Source organism: Melospiza melodia, chromosome 5 (genome assembly GCF_035770615.1).
Source record: "Melospiza melodia melodia isolate bMelMel2 chromosome 5, bMelMel2.pri, whole genome shotgun sequence".
NCBI lineage: Eukaryota > Metazoa > Chordata > Aves > Passeriformes > Passerellidae > Melospiza > Melospiza melodia.
The window spans coordinates 29,725,472-29,751,727 of record NC_086198.1 but is presented as its reverse complement, the minus strand read 5'-3'; the positions used below and the strand labels follow the sequence as shown (position 1 = coordinate 29,751,727).

Sequence of the window (26,256 nt, the reverse complement as noted above, 5' to 3'; positions counted from 1 at the left end):
GAGCATGGGCAGTTGCATTATTTGTAGATTGTGCTTTAAGCAGTATCTACAATATTTATGAAAGCCACTGTTCTTTCCCTGAATTTTTGTGCAGTTGATATACCTTCTGCTGCCAGGCGGGACCAGTGTTTCTAAGGACCTGTCACAGTGATGTTGGCCAGCTCTGCTTGCACTGTGGCCGCCGTGAACTTGAATTTGTTGTAGCTGCAGGCGCAGTTCCGGCAAAAATTAGAGGCAGTAGGGGGGTTGCCATTGGTTTAAGCTGAAATCATAATGGCAGTAAAGGCTGAGTACAGATATGAAGGTCTGTGGCTGTAAGTTCAGTGCTGTTGCATCAATTCATTGGGAAGATGGTCAAATGCTGAGAACCAGCTGCAAGGAAAAGCTAAATCAATGAAGTGAACACTTCACTACTTTATAAAAATTTCTATGTATCATCTTTAATGAGGCATTAAATTAAGGTTTCTGACCTACCCAGCCAAGACCAGCAGGCAGCAAAACAGCACAAGCTCCTCTGACTGTCTTGTAAATATTAGAGAGAAGAGCAGAAGGCACTTCTTCTTCTGGTCAGATAGCCCCAACTGGCCTGATAAAGGCAGGACTGTTTGCAGGCATCAGGGACAAGTAGATGATTCCTCAGGAGTTCAAGCACGCAGACATTCAACTCTACAAAAAGAGTAGAGCTCATGCCTTGGAAAATGGTGTATTCATTCACTTCTTGCAGGAAAAAGAAACTTCTACCTTTGCTGGAATAATGGTCGTCTGACTGGAGGTTTAGCTTGGTTGAGGAACAGTTAATGCAGTTTTTCAGCCAAGGAAATCTCAGAAAAGCTGAGACTAAAGGCCTGTATATTTTCTTTGTCAAGTAAACCAAAGCCTGTAATACCATTAATCTCAAGGGTTTCTTCAGGCTTCAGCAAAACTCAGCTGTTTGGGAAGAAGTTGAGTTGGCAGCTCTGGTGCGTGCTTTCAGCTGGGGCAAAGCATCACAGCTTTCCTCCTTGAGATGGGCACGAGGCTTCATCCCTGCCCTGATCCATCTTGATATCTTGTAGGCAGGGCTGCTTCTTGACCTGTTTGGTGTCTGTGCTAGGGGAAACTGCACCCTGTGTCACAAGGTTGGGGGAGTTGAACTCTTTGCCTCAAGTCCAAGGTCGTGCAGCCAATAACCTGCAGCCTGCCGCCCTCTGCCAGCCTCTGCAGCTGGTTCCTGGAGGGCTGAGAGCAGGAGAAACTGACTCCCCACGTTATTCTGCCAAGCAGCTTGGCCTGAACACTTGTGTGAGGCAAACTTGAGGTGCTGCTTAATTTTCACTCTGCTGGGAGACATTCATGGGCTTGACATTTGTAGGCAATTTGTGCCGCTCCTGCAGCAAGTTGCCCGAGCGCTGCTGCACTTGACAGCACAGTCACCAGCAAGGGTAACAAAAGGCAGAGCAGCATTTGTGAGATTAAAGCAGTGTTTCTGGAATGAAAGAAGTGCTGAACTTCAAACAAGTGCTTGGTATGCATTTACTTTTATTAAAATTCCTCTGTATGACTCTGAAATTTGGATAACAGTCTCACTTCTCCCAAGCATTAGTGAGTTCCTCTTGAACTGTCTTTGAGTGCTTGCTGGTGTAAAAAGCCTGGGAAAGGTTTTGGCAAGTTCTTGCAAGTGTGTTTAAGCAGCTTAGAAACACTGTTTTTGTAGATATAGGAGCACAAATACAGATTTTCAAGGGAAGGTATGGACAGTGTTGCCTGAAGCTGCTTTGTTTGGGCTCATTAAAATCAGAATGGCTCTGAGGAAAGTCCAGGAAATATTGCAAGAGTGTCTTCAAGGAAAGTCCACATTTGGAGTCCAAAACCACAAAAAAGACAACAGCTCTCTCCAGTGTGGTCAAGCTTTTGCAAATTCAATAACTAGACATCTATAGACAAGTGCAGAAGTGGAACACTTTATTTGGGGAAAACAAACAGGAATACGTGAATCAGATGAGTATCTGATAACAGATAACATGCTGCAAAAAGTCCCTGGTTTACAGTAGCAAGTCCAGCAGACCCCTAGACAGAGCTTAAGGAGATCTTTATGTAACTGAGCTGTCTGTGTGTTCCCACCTAATAAGTTTTGAATGTCAGCCAACTCCAACTAAATTTGACAGTGGGTAGCTATTCCATTTTAGCTGTTATCTCTACCAGTTCCATTAAAAGAAGTGACTGGAAGGAGGAAAGGCACCCAATTAGTGCCCCCACTAGAGGAAAGGGGCTAGTTCACATTTTTTTGCCTGTTAAATGTTGCAAGCAGGAAGGAGAAAGACCCAGGAAACACAGCTTCATTATGCTTGCTCTTGAATGACAATAATTTTTTTAAATAGCAAAGCATTTTCATAAACTTTAGAGCTCTACTCTTTATTTTATACATATTCTTTAGGAACATGAAAAATCAATATAGAAGTAGGAAGCTCCAGGTTTCTTCTGTCTTTGTGACAGCAGTGGCTTCCCACACCAGGAGCTGCATGGGCTGAAGTGGTCTGAAGCCTGAAGGTGTATGCAGATGGGGCCTTCTTGGATCCTCCAGCTGTGTGATGAAACTGAGTTACACTCTGGTTGCTGCAGCTTTTGAATCCATGGCTGCTCAAAGCTTACTCTTTGTTGAGTCATCTTCTTTCTTCCCCAAATGCTTATTCTGCATATTGCACACCTGTTTTGAACAGAAATAATTTTGGTGGCTACAGGAGGCAGGGCGGGGTGGGGGGGAGGCAAAGCAGATTGTTTTAGAATAGGCAGAAATTCAAAGCCAGGTTAAATGGGGTTTCAGCAACATGGTCAAGTGGAAAGTGCCCTTGCCCATGGCAGGAGGTTGGCACTAGATGAATCCCAATGTCCCTTCCAACCCAGTCCTTTCAGTGATTTGATGATACTTCTTAATGAAGCAAAGAATGTGTCACCAGGTTCTTTGGTTTTAATTGGCTTTGTGTGGGACCCGTTTTGTCAGTGAGTAATAATATTTGTGGTATAACAATGAATGCAAATATTGCAGTCCTTGCTAAAGGAAATTGAAAGTCTGTGCCACAAACAGACTGCATAAGTGAGTTCTAGGGGGGGGTGATGGATTAGCAAGTAATAATGTTTGCTCACTGCTATACACCTTGATTTCTGTATAGCTTGTATAAATTTATGCATAAGCACTTTGTTATGCACACTCATAAACTCTCTGTCTGCCTCTACAGTAGTGTGCTTTTGTGCATAAACAGTTAAACATCCTTTTCCTGACATGGGAGGGATGCAGGTATTTTTACTTATTGTACCAGCTCTTATTCCCACTGAAGTTAAATGCAAGCTGCCTTCCAAAATCAAGGCCTGCTATACATTGCAAGAGAGTTCTGACAGGATGTAGCAGAGGATTTAGGAGATGAGCTGTGTTGGTTGTTGAACATAACTCTCCTGGTCTGTGCTTTGCTTAGTGCTCCCATTTTCCTTTGGTCTTTGCTGTCTGGGTTTCAGCTCCTCAGCCAGAGAGAGTGGTAGGTACAGTCCTGTGCATCATTAGTATGTGAGCAGTAGAGTGAATTTCAGCTGAATAAAAATGAATTCTTTGACTTGCAATTGTGAACATTTCTAGTTTGCCTTGACAATCCTGTCAAGACAAATTTGAACTTTGTCAGCAATTGTGATTTATTGTGGGAGAATTACCAAAAGCCTTTGCTCTAGGTATCAGTCAGTGATTGCAGCCCTCATCTGCTATTTGACCAAAATTTTCCATGGCACTCAGCAGGCTATTACTTGTCACTCTGACTTATAATGGAGGAGTATTTTAATTGATTTAAAAGTTAAAATTTATCGTTACTTAATACAGTATAGCTGTATTACATGTCAGCGGTTATACTTGCTGTGAAAATAGAGAAAGGGGAGTTGAAAGGACTTGGGGTTTGGAATATTTTTAAAACACATGCCATTGATTCTACCTTCCACTTTGAGGAGCTATCAATAGAGTTTTTATTTAGTTAATAGGAGCAGAGGTTTTCTACTATGTAATTATTGTTGATTTTTAAAGAGATTCTGGAATGTTAACTCTGCATCTAGTTTCTAAAATTGTTTCTTCCAAGATTCAATAGTGCTTCTGCTCAAAAGTCTTTGCTTTTATTCCAAACTTTGAATAACTGCATTTTGGATCTGATGCTGTTCTGTTTTGTCACCTAAAGCACTCCTCTCTCATGGTTTCCAGGTGCCCAAAATAGGCATTATTATACGTAAATCCAAAGGTTATGTGAAATTGAAAATTTTAAGTCACTCTGAAGGCTGTACAGTATGAGTGTGGTTGGTGCATTTACATACATGCAAGTTATGCATATGCTGGAGTATGGCATCAGCTGCTCTGGCAATCCTGTCTTCCTGATTTCTCTCATAGGTGCAAGTATGCAGTGGCATTATAACTGGTGATGATGAGTTTAAACCCTCTTTTTCTCTGTGTCCAGTTCAAGACAAGCCCTTTTGGAAGCAAATGAAGAGAGGAAGGCACTACAAACACAAGTGATTTGCATTTCTCTTCTCTCCACCTGGCCCATTGTCAACTTACCTGACTTTCTAAATTAGGAAGAAGTATGGAAAGAATATATGCATTCCTTCCATAGGAGTAGGATGGGAAATTGGGCTGTTGAATACTCATTTATGTATCTCTCTTTTGGCTCACACTGCCTGACCCTCCACATAAACAACAGGCAAGGAAAACATAAGAACTTGAAGTGTGCAAGTAAATGTGGCAGCCAACAATATCACCACCAACGGGAGTGAACTTACCTTGGGGTAAATACAAGGGTAAGGCTCTCTGCAAATTGTCACTGTACGTGGAGGTGGGACAAGTGGGAGGTGATGTCCCTGTCTGAACTGGAGCTGCTGCTTGCTTGTGTGCTCTGCTAATCATCACAGTTTTTAAAAGCATATATGAAGCCAGAGAAGGCTGTTTCACCTGTGACAAAATTCACAGGTGGGACTGGAATCATGATTGCTGGAGGGGATCCAACTGCAAACTGTTAGTAAGCATCCTGAGAGGCAGAGAGACTGGGAAGGAAAGTGATTCTTGAGGCAAGACAGGAGTAGTAAAGATAGATGTGGAAACCCTTCTACTTTTAGGAAGGTGTTTGGTTTGGGCCGTGAGACCAGGATGGGAAAAAAACCAAATTTACAAACTACCTCCATATCTGTATACCTAGAGCTGCAAGAGTCATCCTGTTTCATGTATCAAGTAATAGTGACATGCATTAAAACACAAAGAACAGGTTGAATTTCCTAAAAATGGGAAAATGTTAGTGAAAAGAAAGCCATCATTATTTCAAATAGTGGTTTTAGAAGTTGACAGATGTTTCAAAATAATGTGACTATTAGTCTTTTAAAATTCTGTTAATCAGAGATGATGGTAAAGTTGGAGTTTGGTTCTCACTGTATCATCTGAAGCCAGTGCCAAGCTGAAAACTTCCAGTAAAATATAAATACCTGTCCCTAATCTTATTAAGGATTATTGCTTTTTGATTAGTGAGATCATTTTAGGGGGTTTATTTATTTTTTCCAAACTTCTTTTTACAAGTGTTCACAGTGCTCCCTGCATCTTGCAAGATACTCAAGTCTGTTATTGTCAGGAATTTCTCTGATAAGACCTATGGGCTGGAGTCTCAGCAGTGAGTTGTGTTGGTACTTCATGCCAAGTGATACTGCGAGCTGCCTGTTGCTTTCCATTTTCCCCAAAGTCCTGTTTATGAAGTTTAGGTTGGTGTGCAGACCTTCCTACTTCTCTTTTCTGTTCCTGTGTGGCGTTTTAATATAGCAAACGCTACTGCCGTAATTCCAATACCCTTTCAACATCCACCATAATTTTGTCTTGGTGGATGGGAGGGGAGGGGGGCATAAGGGCGTTAAAAGACCAAACCCACCACTCCATTTTCCCCTTAGATTTTTTCAGATCAAGCAGTAATTATACATGTTGCCTTCCTAAGCCTGTGGGATTGCTCTTATGAGTAAAGGTCTGCCATACTGGGGCTATTATGTGACAAGTTGGAAAATAGCCTTTGTTCCCATGGTAACCTTTTTTTTGTGCTTTGGTGCATTTTTCCTCTGTGGTTTTATGGTTGCTCTGGAGGTTTTTCTATTGTGGTATTTTAATCCCCAGTAGACAGTGGATGGCAGTTCAGTTTACTTTTTGCTGTTATGAAATAATTTAATTTTGAAAAAAATTTGATTATGGAACACTTGTAAACTTTTTATGTTGTGGTTAGGGTATTAATGGTGTGGTAGCTTTCTCTGTAAGCATGTCATGCACTCAGAAGTCAAAGCAAACAGTTGGTAATAGGAAAGTACGTCCAACTGGACCAAGCTGCTTCTGTTGTAAACTAATAGTTTTAATACAGTTATTCTTTTAGTACTTTGGGGCCAAGCTGTTGCCAGACATATCAGGTAGATTTTTTGTCTGCAACGGAATGACGTTTCTTAAGGTCATTAACAGTCAATATTCTGGTCATCAATGTCATTTCAGGTTGATGTAATAAGGGTTTCATAAAATAAACTTTCAAACAAAGGAAGGTGTTTTTTAGGAGTTGCTTGTTTAGACTCTGAGGGAAGAACTTCAACTAAAGTTGAGAGCCTGCTTTTAAAAGGAGGAGGCTTTTTAAAGAGATGCTTTTATTACTGGTAGCATCTCCCTGCATTTGCCTTCTTTGTGCATTTTTCTCCCTTGCTTATTCAGTTTTCTTTGTCCCGGAATCCTTCAGTAGCAGAGCAATGTACTTGTGCAGTCTTGTCTTGCCTGAAATTCCTCATGGTTATGATTTCCCACTGGTGCCCCCATCAACAAGTGAGCCTCACTTGAATCATGGCATTTTATGCAGCTTTAAAATGTTTCTGACTGAGAAGGCAGCAGGGCCTCACCAGGTAAACACTGCTGTGCCCTGGTAGGAGAGTTACCAGGGTGCATAATGGCTTGCATCGTTTTCAGTAGTGGAAAATGAGATGGTGCTGTGAAAAATTGGATCTTCCAAGCTGTGTGTCTCCTCCTAGTTAGGGCAGGTGAGCAGGTGCAGGAAAAGAAAGAGTTAAATGTACTCCCTGCCCCCTCAAGCAGACTTTCAATAATTAACCAGATAATTTTCCAGATAAACTGTTCCTGCCTTATCTTGCTATACATAGCAATTTATAATCAGCAGCACAAACACCAGCATTGCATGCATTTAAACTGCACTAATTCTATAAGTGGGCCAAATATGAAAAGTTAGAGCAAATGCACTGTAAGGCTTACTGGAGTTCTCTGCCTTCCAAAGCCAAAGGCTTTATGCTGATAGGAGACTCCCCTTTTAGGTTAACCATTCCATTTCAATAGATAACTCTATATACTGAAAAACCTGCAGAGCAAGGAAATTTTATTTCCCTGGGGCAGTTGTGTCTTGGTAGGTTGTGACAGCAGTTAGAGGAGAAAAGTGCCTTGCAGAAGAAAAGTAGGAGGATGTTATACTTCTCTGATCACTAAATCACTGGGTAAAAATTAGTTTTATTTCCCTAGGAAATAAGTGCTCCTCAGTTTCAGTCCGTCAGAACACGCTTTCATTGATGCTTAAGTTTATATTTTTCTGTAGTCAGTCGATTATTTGGAGGTAAAATTTGGATTGCCGACTGTAGTTGCTACCAAAATATTTCAGTAGAGAAGGTCAAGGAAAAGTCAAGGTTTACAGCTGGATGGAGGAAAGTGCTGAGTCCTGTCAGCATCCACTGAGGTAAATGGGAACTGAAGGAGCATAGCACACTTGCTTCATTTTGTAAAATCAACATATGCCTTAAGGTTAAGCTAAATACAGGAACCTGTTCACTTTGACTGCGGCACAGAACGCATCAGATTCTATTTGCCGAATAAACATTGGAACTTAAATGCTTTTTTTAAATCCTGAGTGCATCTTTTTAGATTTGGTGGAGCTTGGAAAAAAGGTTGGAGCCTTTTCTATTAGTGCATGTCAGAGTTTGCTTGTTATCAAAATTAAGATCCAGGTATGAAAGTGTGATGTGTGACCCTTAGGCATTGCTAAATAAAGTAACTTCAAGTGAAAGCTGGAGCTGCCGAGGAAAAATACCATCCAGGTTCTCAGCTTGCTTTTTCTTAACTAAATGCACTTCCTTTCCAATTCCTTGATGTTCCATCATACTGAGCATTTCTTAAGATTAAAAAAGGTTGTAGTGTTTGAAGTTCAAAGAATTGAAGGACTTCTCTCTTGGAATACAAAAGCTCTGTGCTTTAAAAAAAAACCAAAAAACCCTAAAGAACTAATTGAGGCTGACCACTAATTTAAATGTAATATTACAGCTACTGAATTCTATTTGTTGCTTGCTTGTTTTTCTTTAAAATAAGCTCTCAAAGAGGGTAAATGTTTCTCTGCCTACTCTGGGAGTGTTGTTGCTGAGGCTCAGGGGTGGTTGGGTTCCAGCAGTTCTTCCTCTGCTCAACATTCCCGAGGTCCCACGTGACTGCCTTCTCCTCCAAAATTCTGATCATTTCATCTCTGCACCTCTTCACTCCTCTCTGCTTTCTTGGTCTCCTGACAAGAAGATTGGTTTATATACTCTGACATTTAAGAAACACTATTTTCCAGCCTGCTAATATGCTTTATTCAAGTAGTTATAGGAGAGAGCCAGGGTTCTTTCTTGCGGTGAAGCTGTTTAAAAATTCAGGTTATACAACAAAAACTGATGCTGGTCAAACAGCAGTATTGACAATTAAAGCAGGCAGCATGGAGCAGAATCTGGGAGATGATAGATACATGGCACTGGGGGAGGTTGTGACTACCATCACTGTGGAGTGAATTGGTTTAATAAATAATCTACTGGACAAGTTCTGACTAGTATGTCACTTTCTAAAGGAGTAATAGAATTATCTTGGACAGTGAAAATATTATGTGGACATGCACAAAAATAATGGAAGTAATGTGAAAAGGAAATGGTTTCTATGCTGTCTACTATGATGGCTGAGGGAACAATGAGTTAGAGAAAAGAAGATGCTGGGAGAGCTGCTAAGAGAAGTAAAATGCTCTTGTTTTGGGCCACAGGTAGGTTAACTGCAGTATTTACAGTGCAGAGTTTACTACCATGTTTTTAGGTGCTAGTTCCCAGCAGAAGATGACTCCAGGGAGGTTATATTCCTTCAGAAATGAGATGAGAGGGTAGAAATAAACTGCTGGCAGCCTCTGCATCTTGATTATCCTGATTATTCTTCCTCTTACAGTTACTTTCTTTTCTTCTTGTGGTAAAAATATGATTCTATAATCTCAAGTTCTTTTTACCTTTGTTTTTGCATACCTTTATTTATTGAGGTGTACCCGAGTTCCTTCTGTTTGTTTTACTGCCAGAAAATTTCAGTATTAAAAAGAAAAGTCAATGATGTGGAATTAAAAAGGACTCATCTAGATCTCATAATAATAAAAGCGCTTGGAACAAATGACTTTGGAATACATATTGTGGCTTATGCTTCTTTGGAGTGCTTCATTTTATCATCAGAGAGGCATCATTTGTTTAAACTGTGCTCCTGTATGACATCTGGTTTGGAAAGCATAATAACCTATATAATCAGCTTTTAAAATGCTGGATTATCTGTGGGTTTATTGACTCTTCTTTACAAAATCTGTTATTTCTAATTAATTCTCCATATAACTATTACTAAAGCCAACTCTGAGAGACACAAATGAGCTTGATGGCAATGGCTAGTCAAGGTCAGCATTTAACTGCCACTGTTAGGGATAATAAATCAGGCTTATTCTTAATCACATACCCTGCAACGTGACAAATGTTACTGGAGCCATTGAAGCAACCATTTTAGCAATCATTTAGGAGATACATTTGGCATTGTTAAACCCCTGTGCTGCCCTTGGCTGTAGCAGCATTGGGATAAAATATGCATGCTCTGGTGGATCTCCTCTCTTGGGATCCTGTGGAGTTTTATGGGAGGGGTGTGGGACTGTGTTTGCCTATTCTTGTTGTTGTATTAGAAATAATGAGAGAAGCATGAAAGCAACAACACCCAATCTACCTGTGGGAGCCACTGGCTTCTGAAAATGGGAATGATTAGCCAGCTCTTTGGCACTCTTTCACATTTCTGGTGTTTTCAGTTGGGAGTTTATATTGAAACTAGCTTGCCACCCACAAGGAATGTCGTGGCTCAACAAGAGCCTGTTGTGTAAAAGTTTTTTAAAAAAACATGGTAAATATCAGAACAATAGGGTATATGCTGTGATTTGGTTTAGGGTAAATACGGTGTTTTCACTCAATCTGAATTTTAAGGTTGAAACCTGCTGTGGCCCACATATGCCATTAGATTTAGCATGTCATTCTAACAGATATTTGGCACTAGGCTAGTTATCCTCCGGGGAGTCAATTGTAAAGTTTCTAATATTTTTTATGGTATTCATTCTTACATGGATCAACTCTTGGATATTCCAGAAGAGAGAATGACTTGTTGCTTAAGTAACTTGTAGTATTGTAACTAAACTTCTCATCTGGAGCAAATAATAAAACTTATCTCCAAAAAAAGGAGCAAAAATTAAATTAATGTAGATATCTCTGTTGTAATAAACTAAATTTAACACTGATATTTTGCTTATTAAGTGTTACCTGCCTATAACTTTCCCCACATGTCAGTTTACATTAGGCATTTTTACAGGCCAAAAATTTACAGCATGCTGATGTGGAAAATTAATGCAAAGGGAAATATTTAACTTGGAGCATGCATGAGAAGTAATTTCAATGTGGAGGGTTTAGTGTAGTTTTTCTGCCTATGCATATTATAGAATAAAGGGCTATGATGATTAATAAGAAGAATTGATTTAATGAAAGTGATGAATAAATGAAATATCTTCTTATGTCATCCACACTGGATGTCTGGCCTTGAAATAAAGGCCAAGGGGTAGGTTCCTAATCAGTCAGATATTTTTCCACAATGGTCACTAAGGGAAGGCATGACAGCTTGAAAAGAGAGAGATTTAGGAGGAAAAGGTACAACCATCTGTGTGTGCCTTGTTTGGAAAGAAAAGCTTCCATGGAGAGAACGAGTTATCCTGAGGTTTAGCTTGTGATTTGAGCATATTTTTGGGCTCAGCCTTTTATTATTTGCACCACTTTACCTTTGTGTGAGGTATTACAGCAGCATTTTGAATTAGCAAATACTCTGGTATTGCATGAGTGAAAGAGAAAATAAGAGATTTTTTTTTTAAAAAGCCAAACATTGTTCATTGAAGGCAATCATAGCCAGAGCTGGCACAAGTTGGAGGAGATTGAAGTACCAACAGCAAATATCAATGTTTCTTTGCAGTAAGGTATTTGAGAACAATTCTTGTTTGATATTCCTGTTAAGAATGAAAATGCCTCATCTGTGTTTTCATGTATTCCACTTTTAAACTGAATAAAAGAATGAGTTAATTTCATTTAATTGCACAATGTTAAGCTTCCACCTGTGATGCTGTGGCTGAGTAGCTGAATACATACTTTGTATTCAGGCTGTACCTTCCAGCTGTACTCAAGTCTTCAGTGGAGAGGAGCACTGTATAAAATATGCTATAGATTGCGTCTTAGGCAGGCATTTAATAATAGTCATGGATCAACTGGTGTCTTAATTTGTCTTTGCTGACTTTTTTTTAACCTAATAATTCTGTGAAAGTGCAATTTTGTAGGGTAGCTTGTGTCTAAAAAAAGGTTCTCCCACCTTCTGCAAATCCTACATGACAATTTATTTTCAACTAAAAATAATACATAATTACATATATATATGCAGTATATATATAGAGAGAAGCATGTGCGTGCGTATATATATAAAAATAAAAATCATGCACACTGCTGTGATACCCTGGAAACCTCCATTTCTCTACAGGAAAAGCTCTCTAATAAAATTGACTCTTTTTTGGATACGAAAAAAAATACAGTGACCTCTTTCAGGGTAGAAAGACTAGGAAAGTTTTTGCCAGTCTTATGAAGAAATGGGAACACGCAGCATCAAAATTAAAAATCCCCTGAGACATTTTGGACTTACATCAGAATTGAAATGTTTCCCATCTCAGGCAAAATACTGATGTTTGCAGTGAAAGAAAGAGAATTTTCAAGGTGAGTTTTCCAGGTTACTGGCATTTTCTGTAGAAAGTAGACACCTTTTTAAGATTTTTGTTTAATGGGAGGTCTGATTTTTTCACGCAGTATGGAACGTGCTGGAGGGAGAAAGTGTTTTACTTTGTCCTAACACATCAGAGCTGAATACCAGCACAGCCTTGGCAAATCCTGGAAAAGTTACTTTTCCTGGGGGTAAATTAATGCAGTGTGTGCAGGTATGACTGTGACTGGAGCACACAGAACTTATTTTAACATGGATTTGGTGAGGCTTTCTCTCTTAACAGATGAGCTAATGCCATCACCTAGCAATTATCAAGTAGTGTGATGTTATGTAATGAGAGTATAAATAGCACAGGGACTGAAACTAGTAAATCTAACAGACTAGTGAGGAGACAAGAGCAGGAATGAATACTATTTGGAACTTTTTGATTAACATCTGAGCGCTGTCATTTAAGCAGACATTTAGATTTGATGTTGCAGTGAAGCTGTAGGCTAGGGGAGCTGCAGTCCCTCATTTGGAGTGGCATTTGAGCTGTGCCCTGTGGATAAATCACTTGGCCTCTGCATCCCTCTTTAAAGGAAGTTAGAAATTTGGAAAAAGGCAAAGGGTTCATACTTGAGATTTCTTTAACAAGCTCATTATCTTATATTTGAATTAAGACTACCTGTGGACTTTGTTTCCCAGCGGCTGATGGACAAACAGCCTAGGACCTGCAGTTTGACCTGCCTGATAATTTCCCTGCTGGTGGGAAGTCTTTCAGGGTTGTTTTTGTAGTTGTTTGGCAGCGTTCAGAGAGATAACATGTAAGAAATGCAAGAGGTCATGTTTACCTGGAGAAGAGAGGCTGTGTGGAAGGAGACTCTCTCTCCAGCCCCATAGAGACATGGAGGGATGCAAAACTTTCATCTCCTTCAGGATCTGGCATGTTTCTCCAAGCATGCCCATTGCATTAGGGTGGCCATTTCTAGTTCCTGGGGGAAGGATACTCACAGGATCAGGAAATGTGACTTGTTTATGAAAAGCATTGTCCTTGAGAGTGGAAAATGTTTCCTAATGGTGCCCTGCAGTTTGAGACAGAGGTAGGTGATTGAATCAGGCTTGTAAGGTGCATCTCTGTACCAAACTTGAGGATGGTCTGAACCTCCAGTGCTGCTTTTCTGGCACCTACAGGCACATGGGAAAATCTTCTGCACTTGCAGAATGTACAAAGGCTTCAAAACTACATGAGAAGTAAGGTGCTAAATTGCAGGAATATCAGAAATAAGCTCATGAACTACTGCAGGGGTAAACAGGAGCACAGACAGGGGGAGTACATACCACCTTGCTGCACTACTTCATCACAAGGCCTTAGAGCTTTGCTTACAGGTACTCCTTAGCTGTGAAGGCTTCAAACAAATAAAGAAACAGAAAGAAAATTTATAGCTGCCAGGTTGCTGCCAGAATGGTTTGTTTGTTAGTTAGTTTTTCATTTTCAGTTTTAATCATCTGCTACCAATAAATTCCACTGCCCTTGTGGTAACTTCTCACATTAACATTGATATATTATGGGTGTTTTAAAACAGACAATAAAAATATTGCACTTACTAATTAAAGCAATTTGTGTATTCAGCTAGGCACTGCCAGAAAGAGTTGTGGTTTACTAATTGTTAGGTGCCTTGAGCAATGTACCTGTTATAAATTCTTAATTGAACTTTGTATTATGGCTGGTGTGAATTGAAATATTCATATCTGCTTTGTTTTGTTTGATTGTTTTCACTCCAGCTCTTCATTGAGAAGTGTATCAACTGGATCTTCAAGACCTTCCAAAGTGTGTTTGGTGTGTGGAGATGAAGCATCTGGATGTCATTATGGGGTGGTTACATGTGGCAGCTGTAAAGTTTTCTTCAAGAGAGCAGTAGAAGGTAAGAAAACACAAAATATATCAACACAAAAGACAAAATTTTTTTTTTGTTTTTTTTTTTATAAAATAAATATATATATATATATAGACATATAAATTTTTGTATGTGTTTTCTGCTGTTGGTAAAATTCTATGTTGTTAATATGAAAAAAAAACATGTTGAGTGACCTTTACAGACTTTGTAAGCAACTTCATCAAGTGGATAAAAGGTTTTTAATATCTGATAATAAGAGTTCATGGCATGCGAAGGGCATAAATACCGTATAGCTTTTTGGAAGTCTTTTCTGATGAGTAAATGTTCTTACTACCACAGATGAAGTAGGAGATAGCTACTCACTGATTTATCTTCATGAAAAAACCCTAGAAGGAAAAAAATAGGTTCTTAATATGGTGTCCAGCTTGTGCACTGAGTGAGGCAGTGTGAGGTGTGATTAATTTCTTCTGTGATCATTAAATCTACTTCTGATGGCAATAAGGATTTAGCTCTCTGTTAAATAGACCTGGAGGGCTTGTGCGTCACTGAAGTCAAGGCTTCGTGTAATGTCTATCAATCTATTTATCTATCCATCATCAGAAGTGTCAATCTAATTGAAATTAACTTCCCAAAGTTATAAGGACATGGAAAAGGTTTCCCCTTGCTGAAAACATCTTCTCTTAAAGTTGTGTAGTAGTTGACCTTGATGTCCTCATTCCCCAACTACTTCTTCTTGAGCATTTAGTTGCTTGATATAGCACATGAACTTGAAAACCTTCTTTTTTCTGGCTGAGTGATTTCCTCCATGAACTTCCACACCACATCCTGGATGGCTCTTCAGGCGCTCACATCTAAGTTGACCCCTGAATCATGAGAAGATAATTTTTGGTTAGGTGGTGGTGATGGTGAAGCTTTCCATATACATGCACACACTGTGTGAAGTGACAGCGCCTTCTATTGTCTTCCTGCCTCCTTTCCTGCCTCCCAGGAAAGCTTCCTCTCCAGTCTTGAATCACTGTAATTTCAAGGTACTATTTGCCCAATGGTGTCTTTTGCTGACCATTCCAACATAGCATGATGGATATTCTCATCCAGATTTACAGGAATTTATGAAAAATTACTAAGGAATCCCTGTAGGAGTTAACAGAGCAGCAAGCAGTTTTCAAGCCTCAGAAGACAAAATTATTAGGAAAGGATTACTCTCTGATCAGGCATAGAAAGACGTTTTTTAAATGTAATTAAAACTGATCAGTAATTACCGAAAGTTTGCAAGTTATGCAAAAAAAATTTTAAAATGAAAGAGAAAGCTACCCCGTCATCCCTAAAAATTTGATGTGCTTTGAATTAGTTTAAAATACATTTTTAAGAGTCATTATAGTAAGATACATGTACCTACCAGTGGTATGTGAACACTGTCTAGATTTCTTGGTATGCACATGACTGAGTTCTTGATGCTACCAGTAGCATTGTTGCTAGGCAGACACTGAAATTTTGTCTTGGCTTGTACTTTTTTTTATATATTGTAGAGTGTTGGCCCCAAAAGGGCATAGCAAAAACATAACACACATATTGGCTTCAAACATCCTGGCACAATCCAGATAAATAAAAGTTTTTGTGGGTAATTTTGTAACAAGAGGTTTCTTGTAGAGCAATCATAAATTTTTCAGTTGAGAACAGGACCAATAAAAACCCCTTCCTGAGGTTTCCTATTTGAAATAATTGAAACAATTAAATATTTGTAGCACAGGGACACACACATTTCTTTCATGATCCACTAAATGTTCCTCAGTTGATGAACATCCTTCTTTTTGTAAGGACCTTTAAAGGTCTCCTCCAACTCAGCCCCTCTATGAAGTGGGGAGACAAATTGGGTCAAAAAGCGTGGAAACAGAGAAAAGAGGGATTTGGAGAGAGAGAACTCTGCACACTACCCAGCTTTTTGGGTCTCAGCTGGAATGGTTAACATTGTCAGCACACCATGAACAGCCATTGACTGCCAATTCCTTCAGGCTCCTCTGAAATCCTACAAACCCAGAGAGATTATAACAGAAAATAAGAACTGTATTGGAATTTAAACCCAAGAAACTAAGAAGAACAAAGTGACTAAAGTTTGCATTTCAAATTATAAATCTGGTAGTTGTATTCCCAGTTAATTGTATCTTGGAAGTTTCAGGAAATGTCTAATGGATTTAGGAGAAGGAGAGGTGCAGACCAAAAGGAGTACTAAAATGGGTTTAATGGTAAAATTTCAAAAGTAATTTGAAGTGGCATTAAATCCAAGGCTATAAATTATTCAAGTACTAGTTTTAGTATCAAGTAGGTACAGGCTTTTTGATGACTGACTGATGAACAGGAGACTGGTATGAAGAAACATGATTTTGTCATTAACATAAATTTGATCTGCCTTGCAAACATTAAAAATCTTTGGGCTGTAAAAGTGTTGGTAAATGGTGTCACTGCAAAAGTTAAGGTATGTACATTTAGAATACATTTTTACGTAGGTTAATTTTATTCTATGGGTTTTTTTTCTCAATTACAGATATGGCCAGCCCTAAAGTCATTTAAACTTGAATTTGTGATCAATATAGAGTCATATGCTGAAAATACACTGTACTGTGAGGGAACCTAAAGCACCTGGCCAGGCTTGTCTTCTCTTTTTCCACTGAAGCAGCTTTCTCTAAGGAGAGTAGCAAGCTTGAAGTCAGAAATCACAGCTGTTCTTGCCTATGCTTTGCATTTTCAGTCTTCATTTGTTCAAGTTCCAGACAAGTATGAGGTAATCTCTCCTAAATCAAAATTTATATTGTTTTGTAAGTTGCTAATCTTTTATTCTTCCTTTGGCTTGGGAGCAAGAAGAAAGGAAGGCATTTTTTTCATCTTCATATGCTGCTAAAGACTACAGCAAAAATGACCATTTTCTTCAAGTTATTTTGCATATTTACTTGGAAATTTTTAGCTGCTTAAAATGGGAGCATTGAAAATTATATTGGATCAGTTATAAGGAAGCTTGTCCTTTTTTTAAAATACAAAGGGGATAATTCAGTAGAGGTCAGATTCTGCTCTTGATTTCTGTAGCAGAAGGTTAACCTCACAGCTAGTTTTTCGATTTTAAGTTAAGAAAATAAGCTCTGAAGTAAAAACACAGGCACAACAACGGAAGTTTCTAGGGTTGTGGGTTTTTTTTTTTCCTCATCTAAACTTTTGTCAGTTTAGAGTGGAGGGATAATTTGACTGAAGAAAACTTTTCAGTCTGATTTGATGCCTCCTGGATGTTGCAAACTTGCTGTGCCCCTAAGTGAGCAGCGTAAGAACAAAGAAATCCTACCTGTTTTTCAGAAACAGGTGCTTTTCCTATGCACTGCAAGTTGAAGAACTTCCCAAGGCTTTATAGGCCCTAGTAGAAGATAAACAAAAGCCTCTCTCTGTGTGCCTCCCTTGTTTATTGGTTTTGTTTTCATTTCAGTTGAAGTGGAAAACTTATCAAGGTATGAGGAATGCTAGCATACATAGCCCTTAAATAATTTGTCTAATTAGCATAACTTTTTGTAGAAAGCCACTGGTGAGCAGGGAAGTTCACTGTATTGATCATTTTGTAAAGCAATACTTTTTATGCCGTATGAAGCTGAAGTTGACACATAACAGGCGTTTTGCACACCATTTTGCAGTGTGTACAGCCATGAATTTTGTAGGTCTGTATTACTATAATTAATTATACATACAGTTCTTCACTCTCCACTCTTCTGTTCATTCACTGTAATGGAGTCAGTGTTTTTCCATAACAGGATGCAATTTTCCTTTTATCCACTTTCCTAAGGTCCGTGGCCTCTCTAAATTTGACATCACTCAGTATAGATGTCCATATGTTTTCATAGAAATTTTTATGTGGGATTTGAAGTTGACTCTGTTCCTGACCTGTTGCAAGAATCTGTTTTACAACCTATCAAACAGAAATATTAGGTGAAGAGCAAGCAGATGGGTGATCTGCTGAGGGCAAGTGAGCTGGTCAAATTCATGTAGCAGCTGCTACTCTTACTTGATATGCTATGGTTAATAGGTGTAAAATAAAATTTAAATAATTAAGTCATTGTAGGTTTGAAGCTGCCACCAGCCTTCCATGCTTTCATGGATATATGAAAAGGACTTTTCCTGGGTTTAGCTCTGGCAGGCAGTATTGCTCTGTGAAATTAAGTCTTGGTTCCTTCTCCAGGCTGGCTTTAGTTACTAAGGGCTCAGAGTTGAGGAGACTGGTAGGAGGAAGGTGCTAAAAAAATTTGCAATGGGACCCCAAAAAGGAATAAAAAAAACCCCAAGCAGCAAGAGCTGAGACATAAGAAAAAAAGGAAAGACTAAAGAATCTAACATATATTGCAACAGAGTATTTTAAAGTTGGGGAGAGGTGAAATGTGAGGAAAATCTTTCCTTTTGGGTCTTTGGAATACGTGGGCTGCATGGAAAACACTGTCCAGTGTTCAGTAAAAAACGCTGGATGCATTCAGGTGAATGTGACGTGGAGCACCAGGGAGCAGGCAGAATGTGGTGGCGTTTCAGATGGAGGGGGGAGATTTGGGAACCACCAAGGTGACGGAGTGCCTTGCTTTGAAAACAAGCACAGAATGAGTGGGCTTAGCAGCTGCAGTGCCACAAAGAACATAAGTTGGTTAATAGCTGTGAAAATGATACAAAAAATATTTTATATCAAGGATGCTGAAAATCTGCATTCATTCCTTTCCAAAAGCATTAATAATTTCTTCCCTCCCCCAAGACTTCTCAACATTTGCAGTTTTTTTGAGGGTAACTTATTTACTGTGTGAGCTGGTGTTGCTGTGGAGAGGGATAGATGAGTATGAGAATTTAAATACGGGCAGCTGTCTAGCCTTGAAAAACGCACGCACAGGGCTGCGTGCAACTATTCTTCCCCTGCACTCTGTCATTTGTCTTTTCTTCTTTGTTTTATGAATGTTAATTTCTAGCCTGCTTGGTCTGTAAAATAATATGCTCAGTAGGTGATAGCCAGCCTGCACAAGCACAGATACCCAGTAAATGGAGCATGGATGCAGTGGTAAGGCTGGTTTATCTTGGGCAGAAGCCTTCCACTGCCACAAATTCAAGCACCAAATTCAAGCACCATACAGGCTTACCTTCTACATTCTGTTAAGAGCAGGGAAATTTTGGCGTTCATATGATGTGACAGGGAACTCAGTTCCAGTAATTTGTTATTGTTGTTGTTTTCTTTTTTAACACATCACAGGGTAGCATCCCAGCAGGTCAGAGTCGTCCTAGAGGGGGTGGCTCTGTCAGTGCATGCTGATTTAAAGTAGCCACAAATATTTGGCTAACAGATGTTCCAATGCTACAGCTATTAGTTCAGTGTTTTCTTGAGTATGTCAACTGCCTTTTCCTTAAAAAGGAATAGATCTCTTTTCCTGTAGGAAAGATAGACAGGGTGCTTCCTGGGAAATTTGTCTTCTAGGTGGTAGTTCCAAGTTGGCTGAGCCACTTGCAGAGTTGAATTGCACAAAATGGATGTGTAAAATTCAGATGCACTAAGTATTTCAAGCCATCAGGGAAGTATTCACACTGTCATGGTATAAGTAATGCTGGGAATGCTTATGTGGAGTGTTGAGTATACTTCTGGTCACCAGCATGTTAAAGACAGCTTGATTCAAAGTCAGGTAAACACATGAGGAGAGCTTTTGAAATTATCTGGGAAATAAAAATTTATCTTATGTCAGGTGACTGAATGCTTTTAGCTCTTTTTAGCTTACCCAAAAAGAATCTAAGTTGGGGCATGATTACTGTCTATAAATATTGCAGTTGAGGAATAGACAACCGAGAGGGAGGAGAATTTATTTTGAACTAAGAACTGACTGAAATAAGAGTAAATGGGTAAAAATCCCATTAGTTAGTTTGCTATTTTAAGAATGCTGTAAACCACCAAAAAAGAGAGACTTTTGTGGGGGCACTTTCCTAAAAAGAGTATGAAGGATTTAAGTGCCTACTTTGGAATTGCTCTTAAGAGAAGTAGCCAATGATATAATTTAGTTCTCTGTGGTAGTAAAGGATAAGCCAAAGGGGTCTCTTTTGGTTAATGCTGTATCCTGGTGAGGCTGGAGACTTCAGCTGACTCTGAAAATGGAGGAAGTGTGAGTAATAGAGAGGGTGGACTAGCTAATAACGTTTTTAGAATATTCCATTTGTAATGATGGTGAATGACTAGATCTTCACAGGAGTACAGAACTTCAGTTTTTAGAAATTGATGTAAATGGATGTAAGATGGATGTAAAGTATCTTGCATAAGGCAGAATTGCTTTGTATTTGTGCTAGCTGATTAATGTTTGTCTCCTGCAATGACTTTTCTCATTGAGTTCAAAAGAAGCTCCAGAGAGTGAAGTACTTTTGAAAGAACTCCATCCTACCCAGCTAAGGCTCTGTAGGTACCCCCCCAGGCCCCATCAGGTTTTTGTTGATTAGGTTTTTTTGTTATGTTGTGTAATACCTGATGCACTATATCCAAAGGGATAAATAAAGTATGAGCAGACATTTAAATTGGAATTTGCAATTGGACAGAAATACATTGACAAGATCTGTATCTTAACAGTATAAAACATATAAAATATCCTAAAACATCCTTAATCAGATGCTTTAGCTCCTTACAGCTATGATAGTGCTTCTTAAGACACATATTACTTTATAAAATGCCTTTAACTGCCTGCCTTGGCAGCCTCTAGAAGGAATGTTAAAATTTTCACTTTTAGGACCAAATAGCACTTCCCTTCTACAACCCTTAAGTTCCTGAAAATTTTCCAAACCTGAAAAGCTCTTCCAGTTTCAGGATAAGTAGTTAAAAGTCAAAAGGGGATAATCCTGGAAGGGTCCTTCAGCATTCCAGTGTTAGAGATAAGGAATTTTGCAGTGTTGTGGCCGAAAGAAATTCTTAACAGATAAAACTGGAAAATAAATATATCAGGCTAGAAACAAAGCATCTTTTTGTGCCTCCTAATCCCATTTTAAATAAGGGGTGGGAAAACAGTCTTCAGACAAAAAAAAAAAAAAAAAAGAATAAAAAAGAGAGAGAAAATGTACATACAGATCTGTCTGTTGTAGACAGAGGGAACAAGGCATCTGCTAGCATCTCGGATATAAATAGAGTGGGAAAGGTAATGGCAAATCTCCCATTGCCTTAAATGAAGCCAGGATTTCATCCTTTTTTTGGAGCACAGTTTTAGGTTGTTGAAGTTTGTGAGTGTCTCTGTTAGGTTTGAAGTCTAGACTTTGACAGAGGCAGTTTTGTCAGGGTTTTTAAAAATAATAATGGCCCAATGGTCAGCATTGAAGCCCACAGGTCTTTATTGTTTACAGAGAAAAAATTTTGTTAGACCAAAAATATATTACCTATTTTTAACCTACAAAATTATTTGGTGCCATTTCTCACTGTTGAGTTGCCAAATCCAGGGCCCTAAAATAGGGAACATGAGTTAATCAGTCCATTCCCACCTATTTCAAGAGTGATGATGATGTTTGGCTTCTGCATGTACCTTGTCTATGCTAAGAGCCATTAGAAAAAAGCAGTTTGGAGTTACTGCTCCTCGGTGGTTTCTTGTATTAGGTGCAATAGTGGGTTTCAGGGGGTTTGAGCTGGTTCATTTTTTTAAAGTTTGCTTTTTTAAAATATTTTGGATAGGGGGAAAAAAAAATCAAGTTTCCAAAATCGTCACTAAGTATGAAAGTAATGAACGTTAGTGGCCTGCGTCTTTGTTCATCTGCACTGCATGTAATGATTCCTAATTCAGCCTTAATAACACAGTCCCATACAGTTTTTTCCATTACACCTCTGCCTTGTTCATTGAAGAGATTGGATGGTGTTCAATTAATGAGCAGCTATTCAATGTCTTATATTCTTTTCGTAGCCCCATGTATGGTCCTGTGCCTTCACTGCTGATTACTATTCATCTCTTGCTCAGAATACATAATTACTCATTTCTTATAAAGCTTTTTTTGTGGTGATTTCGCTAATATCTAAGTGCTTCACAAGCATTGTTTAATCTATAAGATGAGTGGTTATTACCCCTATTTTACAGTTGAGGAGATAAGGCACAGATTAAGCTCAGACATACCCACTGATTTGGGTTTCATGATTTATGATATTTAGGACCTCAGGGTCTAAGTACTTGGCATTTTATAGCTCTTAGTATGTCCAAAGGGCAGTTTCCATTGATTTTACTTACAGCTATGGTCACTTAAACCACTGCAAATCAGATTCTGGATCACAAGTTGGATATTCAGGAAACAGGGAGGATAATTAGTATTTTTTCTTGCTTATTATGATAAAGTAAGCCCATGGCAAAGGAGATGCCAGTTCTACAGGGCACCTGCCTCATGCCTTCTTGACTTTCTCTCTTCTCCCTTTCTCTCTTTCTACTTTAAATCTCTGTAATGTTTGTGTACTTTGCTCTCAGTAGCACATGAATGCGGACTTCAAGGACAAGAGTCCTTTTGACTTCAGTCCTGATTCATCCTAAATCACCCTCCTCATTGTCCCCAGGAGAAGCTAGAGGTCTGGCAAGGCAGGGCCAAGGGTGTAGAAGTAAGACATAATGTAGTAAGAGACATGGAGAGTTAGATCAGAATTCAGGTTGTGAGGTGTTGGGAAGTCTAAGATTCTCACTTGTTCAGCAGCAGCAGTCAGAGCAAGGTTCCTAGGATGCAGTCACGTGCAGAACACATGGATAATGGTGGTGCTTGCTTGGAGCTCAATAGGTGCCTAAACCATTTGACTGGAGTGCATTTGGGAAGGCTGTAATGCAGCTTCTCTAGTACATGCTGGTACTTCCATTAGTGGGAACTCCTCAGGGCAACCTGTTTGACCATCCTCTCCATTTTAAAATAAATGTATTCTTGCTCCTCTTAAAGAGAGAAGTGACACCTGCATCCTTCTAGTCTTCCTAACAGATTTTTTTTTTCCTGATTTATTAAATCATAACTTTTTAAAAGGTCCATCTACAGATTTTCTTCAATGGTAATGCCAGAGGACCAGTAATAAGGGCAAAAAGCTGTAATGGAATTACTGCTTTAGGCAGTAGGTTTTTCTGTTTAATGAAACTACTCAGTGCCTCCCGCCTGGAAAAGAATGTCTGAAGAAACTCAAAAGGGCTACATAAATGCCTCAGAAAATAAATGTGGAAAGGTTATGGTTTAGAAATTTATTCTAGAGATTCAGAACGTAGGCTGACAAGTCACAGGGTGAGAAAAAATGCCAAAATGGGAATAGTTTCTGCAATAGAAAGACAGAGACATTATTTTAAAACATAATGTGATGTCCGTATTACAGAAAAAGAGTGTAATGGTGATTTTGAAGAAAATTGCTTCTTTGAAACTTTCAGGCTGTTCTTGCAAGATGCCAACAAAAGGCTTTCCCATTTGCATGTTACTTGAATATTCTGGTAAATATTTTGAATATTTTTTTATTCTTGTAATTTAACATTTCACAGTTTTTTTTCAGAAAAGGTGTAATTACTTTTAGGGCATTTGTATCAGATTCTTACATCTCATTTCATTTGCCTTTAATTCTCGATTCTTGTGGAAAACCATACCCAGAATAGTGACATTTTCCCTACTCATTTGCCATTCATGGTGAATTTGCATTCATTTTGGGCTACCAGGCAGAAGAACTAGAGCATATTTCCCTCATTTGTACCCTGCCTGTTTATTTTACTTCCTCTGGCAATCAGTTTGTGGTGCTCTCCAGGACAGAGGACTGGACCTGATGTTTAGAACTCGCTGTTGCAAAACCTTCTCCCTCACATAGCATAAAACTGATGTGATCCTGTGTGGTGGAAGGGACATATGGCAAACAATTCCCACACTGTCACAGCAGCCAGGCTGATTGCAGAGCAGGGTGAGGGTGCTGTTAAAAAAGGTAACTTTGCTTTCCCAGGGACGACTGAGTGATGCCGTGTGTGGGAGCAGGGCTGGGGAACCGAGCTGGAAGGGTTTTGAACAGGAACAACCCAAACTGCGGTTTGAGGGTTTACAAACCTTTCGCATGCTCTGCACAAGTTCTCTGATAAGCCTCTTCTTGATTAGGCTGGAACAGCTTTTTTAATTTAAAGCTAATGCCTGTGGGGAAGAAGTGCAGTAGTTCTATACTTTCAAAACTTGGGCATTTATGCAAGTTTCTTATAAGCATTTTAGGAATCTAACTATACCATTCCATTTCTGAAAGGACATTTTTTGTCTTGGGTGCTTAGCTGTAGATGAGTATTATTATATGTATTTCACAGACTCGTGCTCTAATTTTTTTTCTAAGAATAATTATATATTTGGAGCTAAGCATTCAATTATTTATTCATCCATTTTACCACGTGGACTTAGCAAATGGACTTGTGTTAGCCTATACACCATATCATGCATGCAAATTCCACTCTTAACAATAGTGCTTGAAATTATGTAAGCGATAGGTGCTAATTTTCTCTGATACAACAGAATGATAATGATGGGCTATTGGGAAAAATAATAATAAGTACTTCTTAGGTTGTGTGCACTGGCATACTAAACTATTCATAAAATTAAAAAAGGAGAATGAAAAGACACTAGCCTACTTAAAAAATGATGCCTTTCACTTGCAGTCTTTTTAGTGATAACAGGATGAGAGTATTCCTACAGTGATAGCACCATATTCCTGAAACTATCAGGTTGTGCACTATTTTGGGTGAGGGTGGTTGTTAATGGCTTCATCTGCAAGGTGTAAACAGCCAGACTGTTGAATTCCAGATGTTCAAGTGGTTTATAGAGCCCTGAGAACTACGAGTAGTATTTCATATTCCATGCTTCTGCACTGTCATCGTGCAGGTAACTCTGTGCTGAATGTAGGGCAGCAGGCAATCTGTCAAGTAGACTATATTTTAATACAGCAACATTGCATGCAGCTTTATAAAATAAATTATGGTGCTAGAAAATAGTGCAGGCACTCGGACACAGTGGTTTACACTGAGCTTCATCTTTTCTTGCTTGCCTTCTATTTCATGAAGGAATCCACTTCCATGCAAGAAATTTAGAAAGAATACCTAGCAATTATTCCATGTAAATTATTCATTTCAAAGTAGGAAGAGGAAATATGGCAAGGATGAGCTCTTTCACTGACTGTTTAATAATAAAAGATCCTTCATGGAAAGCTTATGAAAAAATGAAGGACATAAAAGCACAAGCAAAACATATGTATTAGTACATGCTAAAAGCTCTGTGATGAGACAAAAGAGGCTGAGCAGCAGAGGGGTTTTGAACAGCATTTGGGTAAATTTGCTTACTTGAGCATCCCTTTTTCCATTGAGTTAGAAAAAGTTCCAGAAATAGAAAACTGAAGGACAGTATCATCTTTCTGAAATTCATTTCAGCCCTTCCTATTGCCATTCTCGCACTCTCTGTATTTTCTATTACCATTCCACAAAGAAAGTGAGAAGGTCCTTGTTACTGTCACCATTCTTTGTGTCCTTGAAGCCTTCAATAACAAACTCACAATGCAAGACACCTGTTTCCCACAAGGAGTAAGGTGGGAAATGCTGTGTGTGCTTCTATAGCCCAAGGTGCCCACTCACATTCCACAGGGAAAGGTGGATTTGATGTGTTGCCATATACTGCAAGTGGGACTAATCCAAAATCCATATGCCAAGTGCATTATGGGGATTATGCAATCCTTAATCCTAAAATCAGTATGCCTGGGAATTTCTTGGAGGCTTCACTTTGAACAAAGGTTGTCAACTGAAAAAATGAGGGAAAACCTTAGAATTAAATATTTCCATCCAGTTGTGGGACAAATGTAAGATTTCAGCTGGAATCAGAAACAAAGGTTTAGGGAAAGAGGGGAGAAGGGCCTCTGGCATCCAGTGAGGGGCACAGAGCAGGCCACAGCAAAAACAGTTCTGTTCCAGACATGGAGGTCATGCCTTACAGTGGCACTTGCCAATACCAATAAAGGAAGATTAAATTTAAAGTGAGAGGAAGATTCTTGTTCAGAAAAAAGCCCTGGTGCTCAGGCCCGTCATGTCTTTGTCACAGACTGAGCTGGCATGCGCATGTTTGGCTTGTGTCCTTCTGCTAGGCTTTACCTTTTGCTCTCTGCTTCCTCAGCTCTCTGGGTCTCATGGGAAAAGGGTTTACAAACAGCAAATTTGGGAAGGTGAGGAATATGTATGACAGCCCAGGCATGAGGGACACAGGGGCCATGTGGCTGAGCCTGTGAAGGGGCAGAATAGCAAACCTGTTTAGAAGGGAGGGCAGTCAGGAAGG

General features: G+C 39.1%; 1 protein-coding gene across 3 annotated transcripts in view; it reads left to right on the top strand.

The window, feature by feature from the left end:
- Window positions 1-26,256, top strand: part of NR3C2 (nuclear receptor subfamily 3 group C member 2) — a 189,094-nt gene that overhangs the window by 96,167 nt on the left and 66,671 nt on the right. For all 3 annotated transcript variants that reach the window (XM_063156751.1, XM_063156752.1, XM_063156750.1), the window contains one exon: window positions 13,862-14,001. In XM_063156751.1, the coding sequence (XP_063012821.1) occupies window positions 13,862-14,001 (140 nt within the window). The remainder of the gene's footprint in view (window positions 1-13,861; window positions 14,002-26,256) is intronic.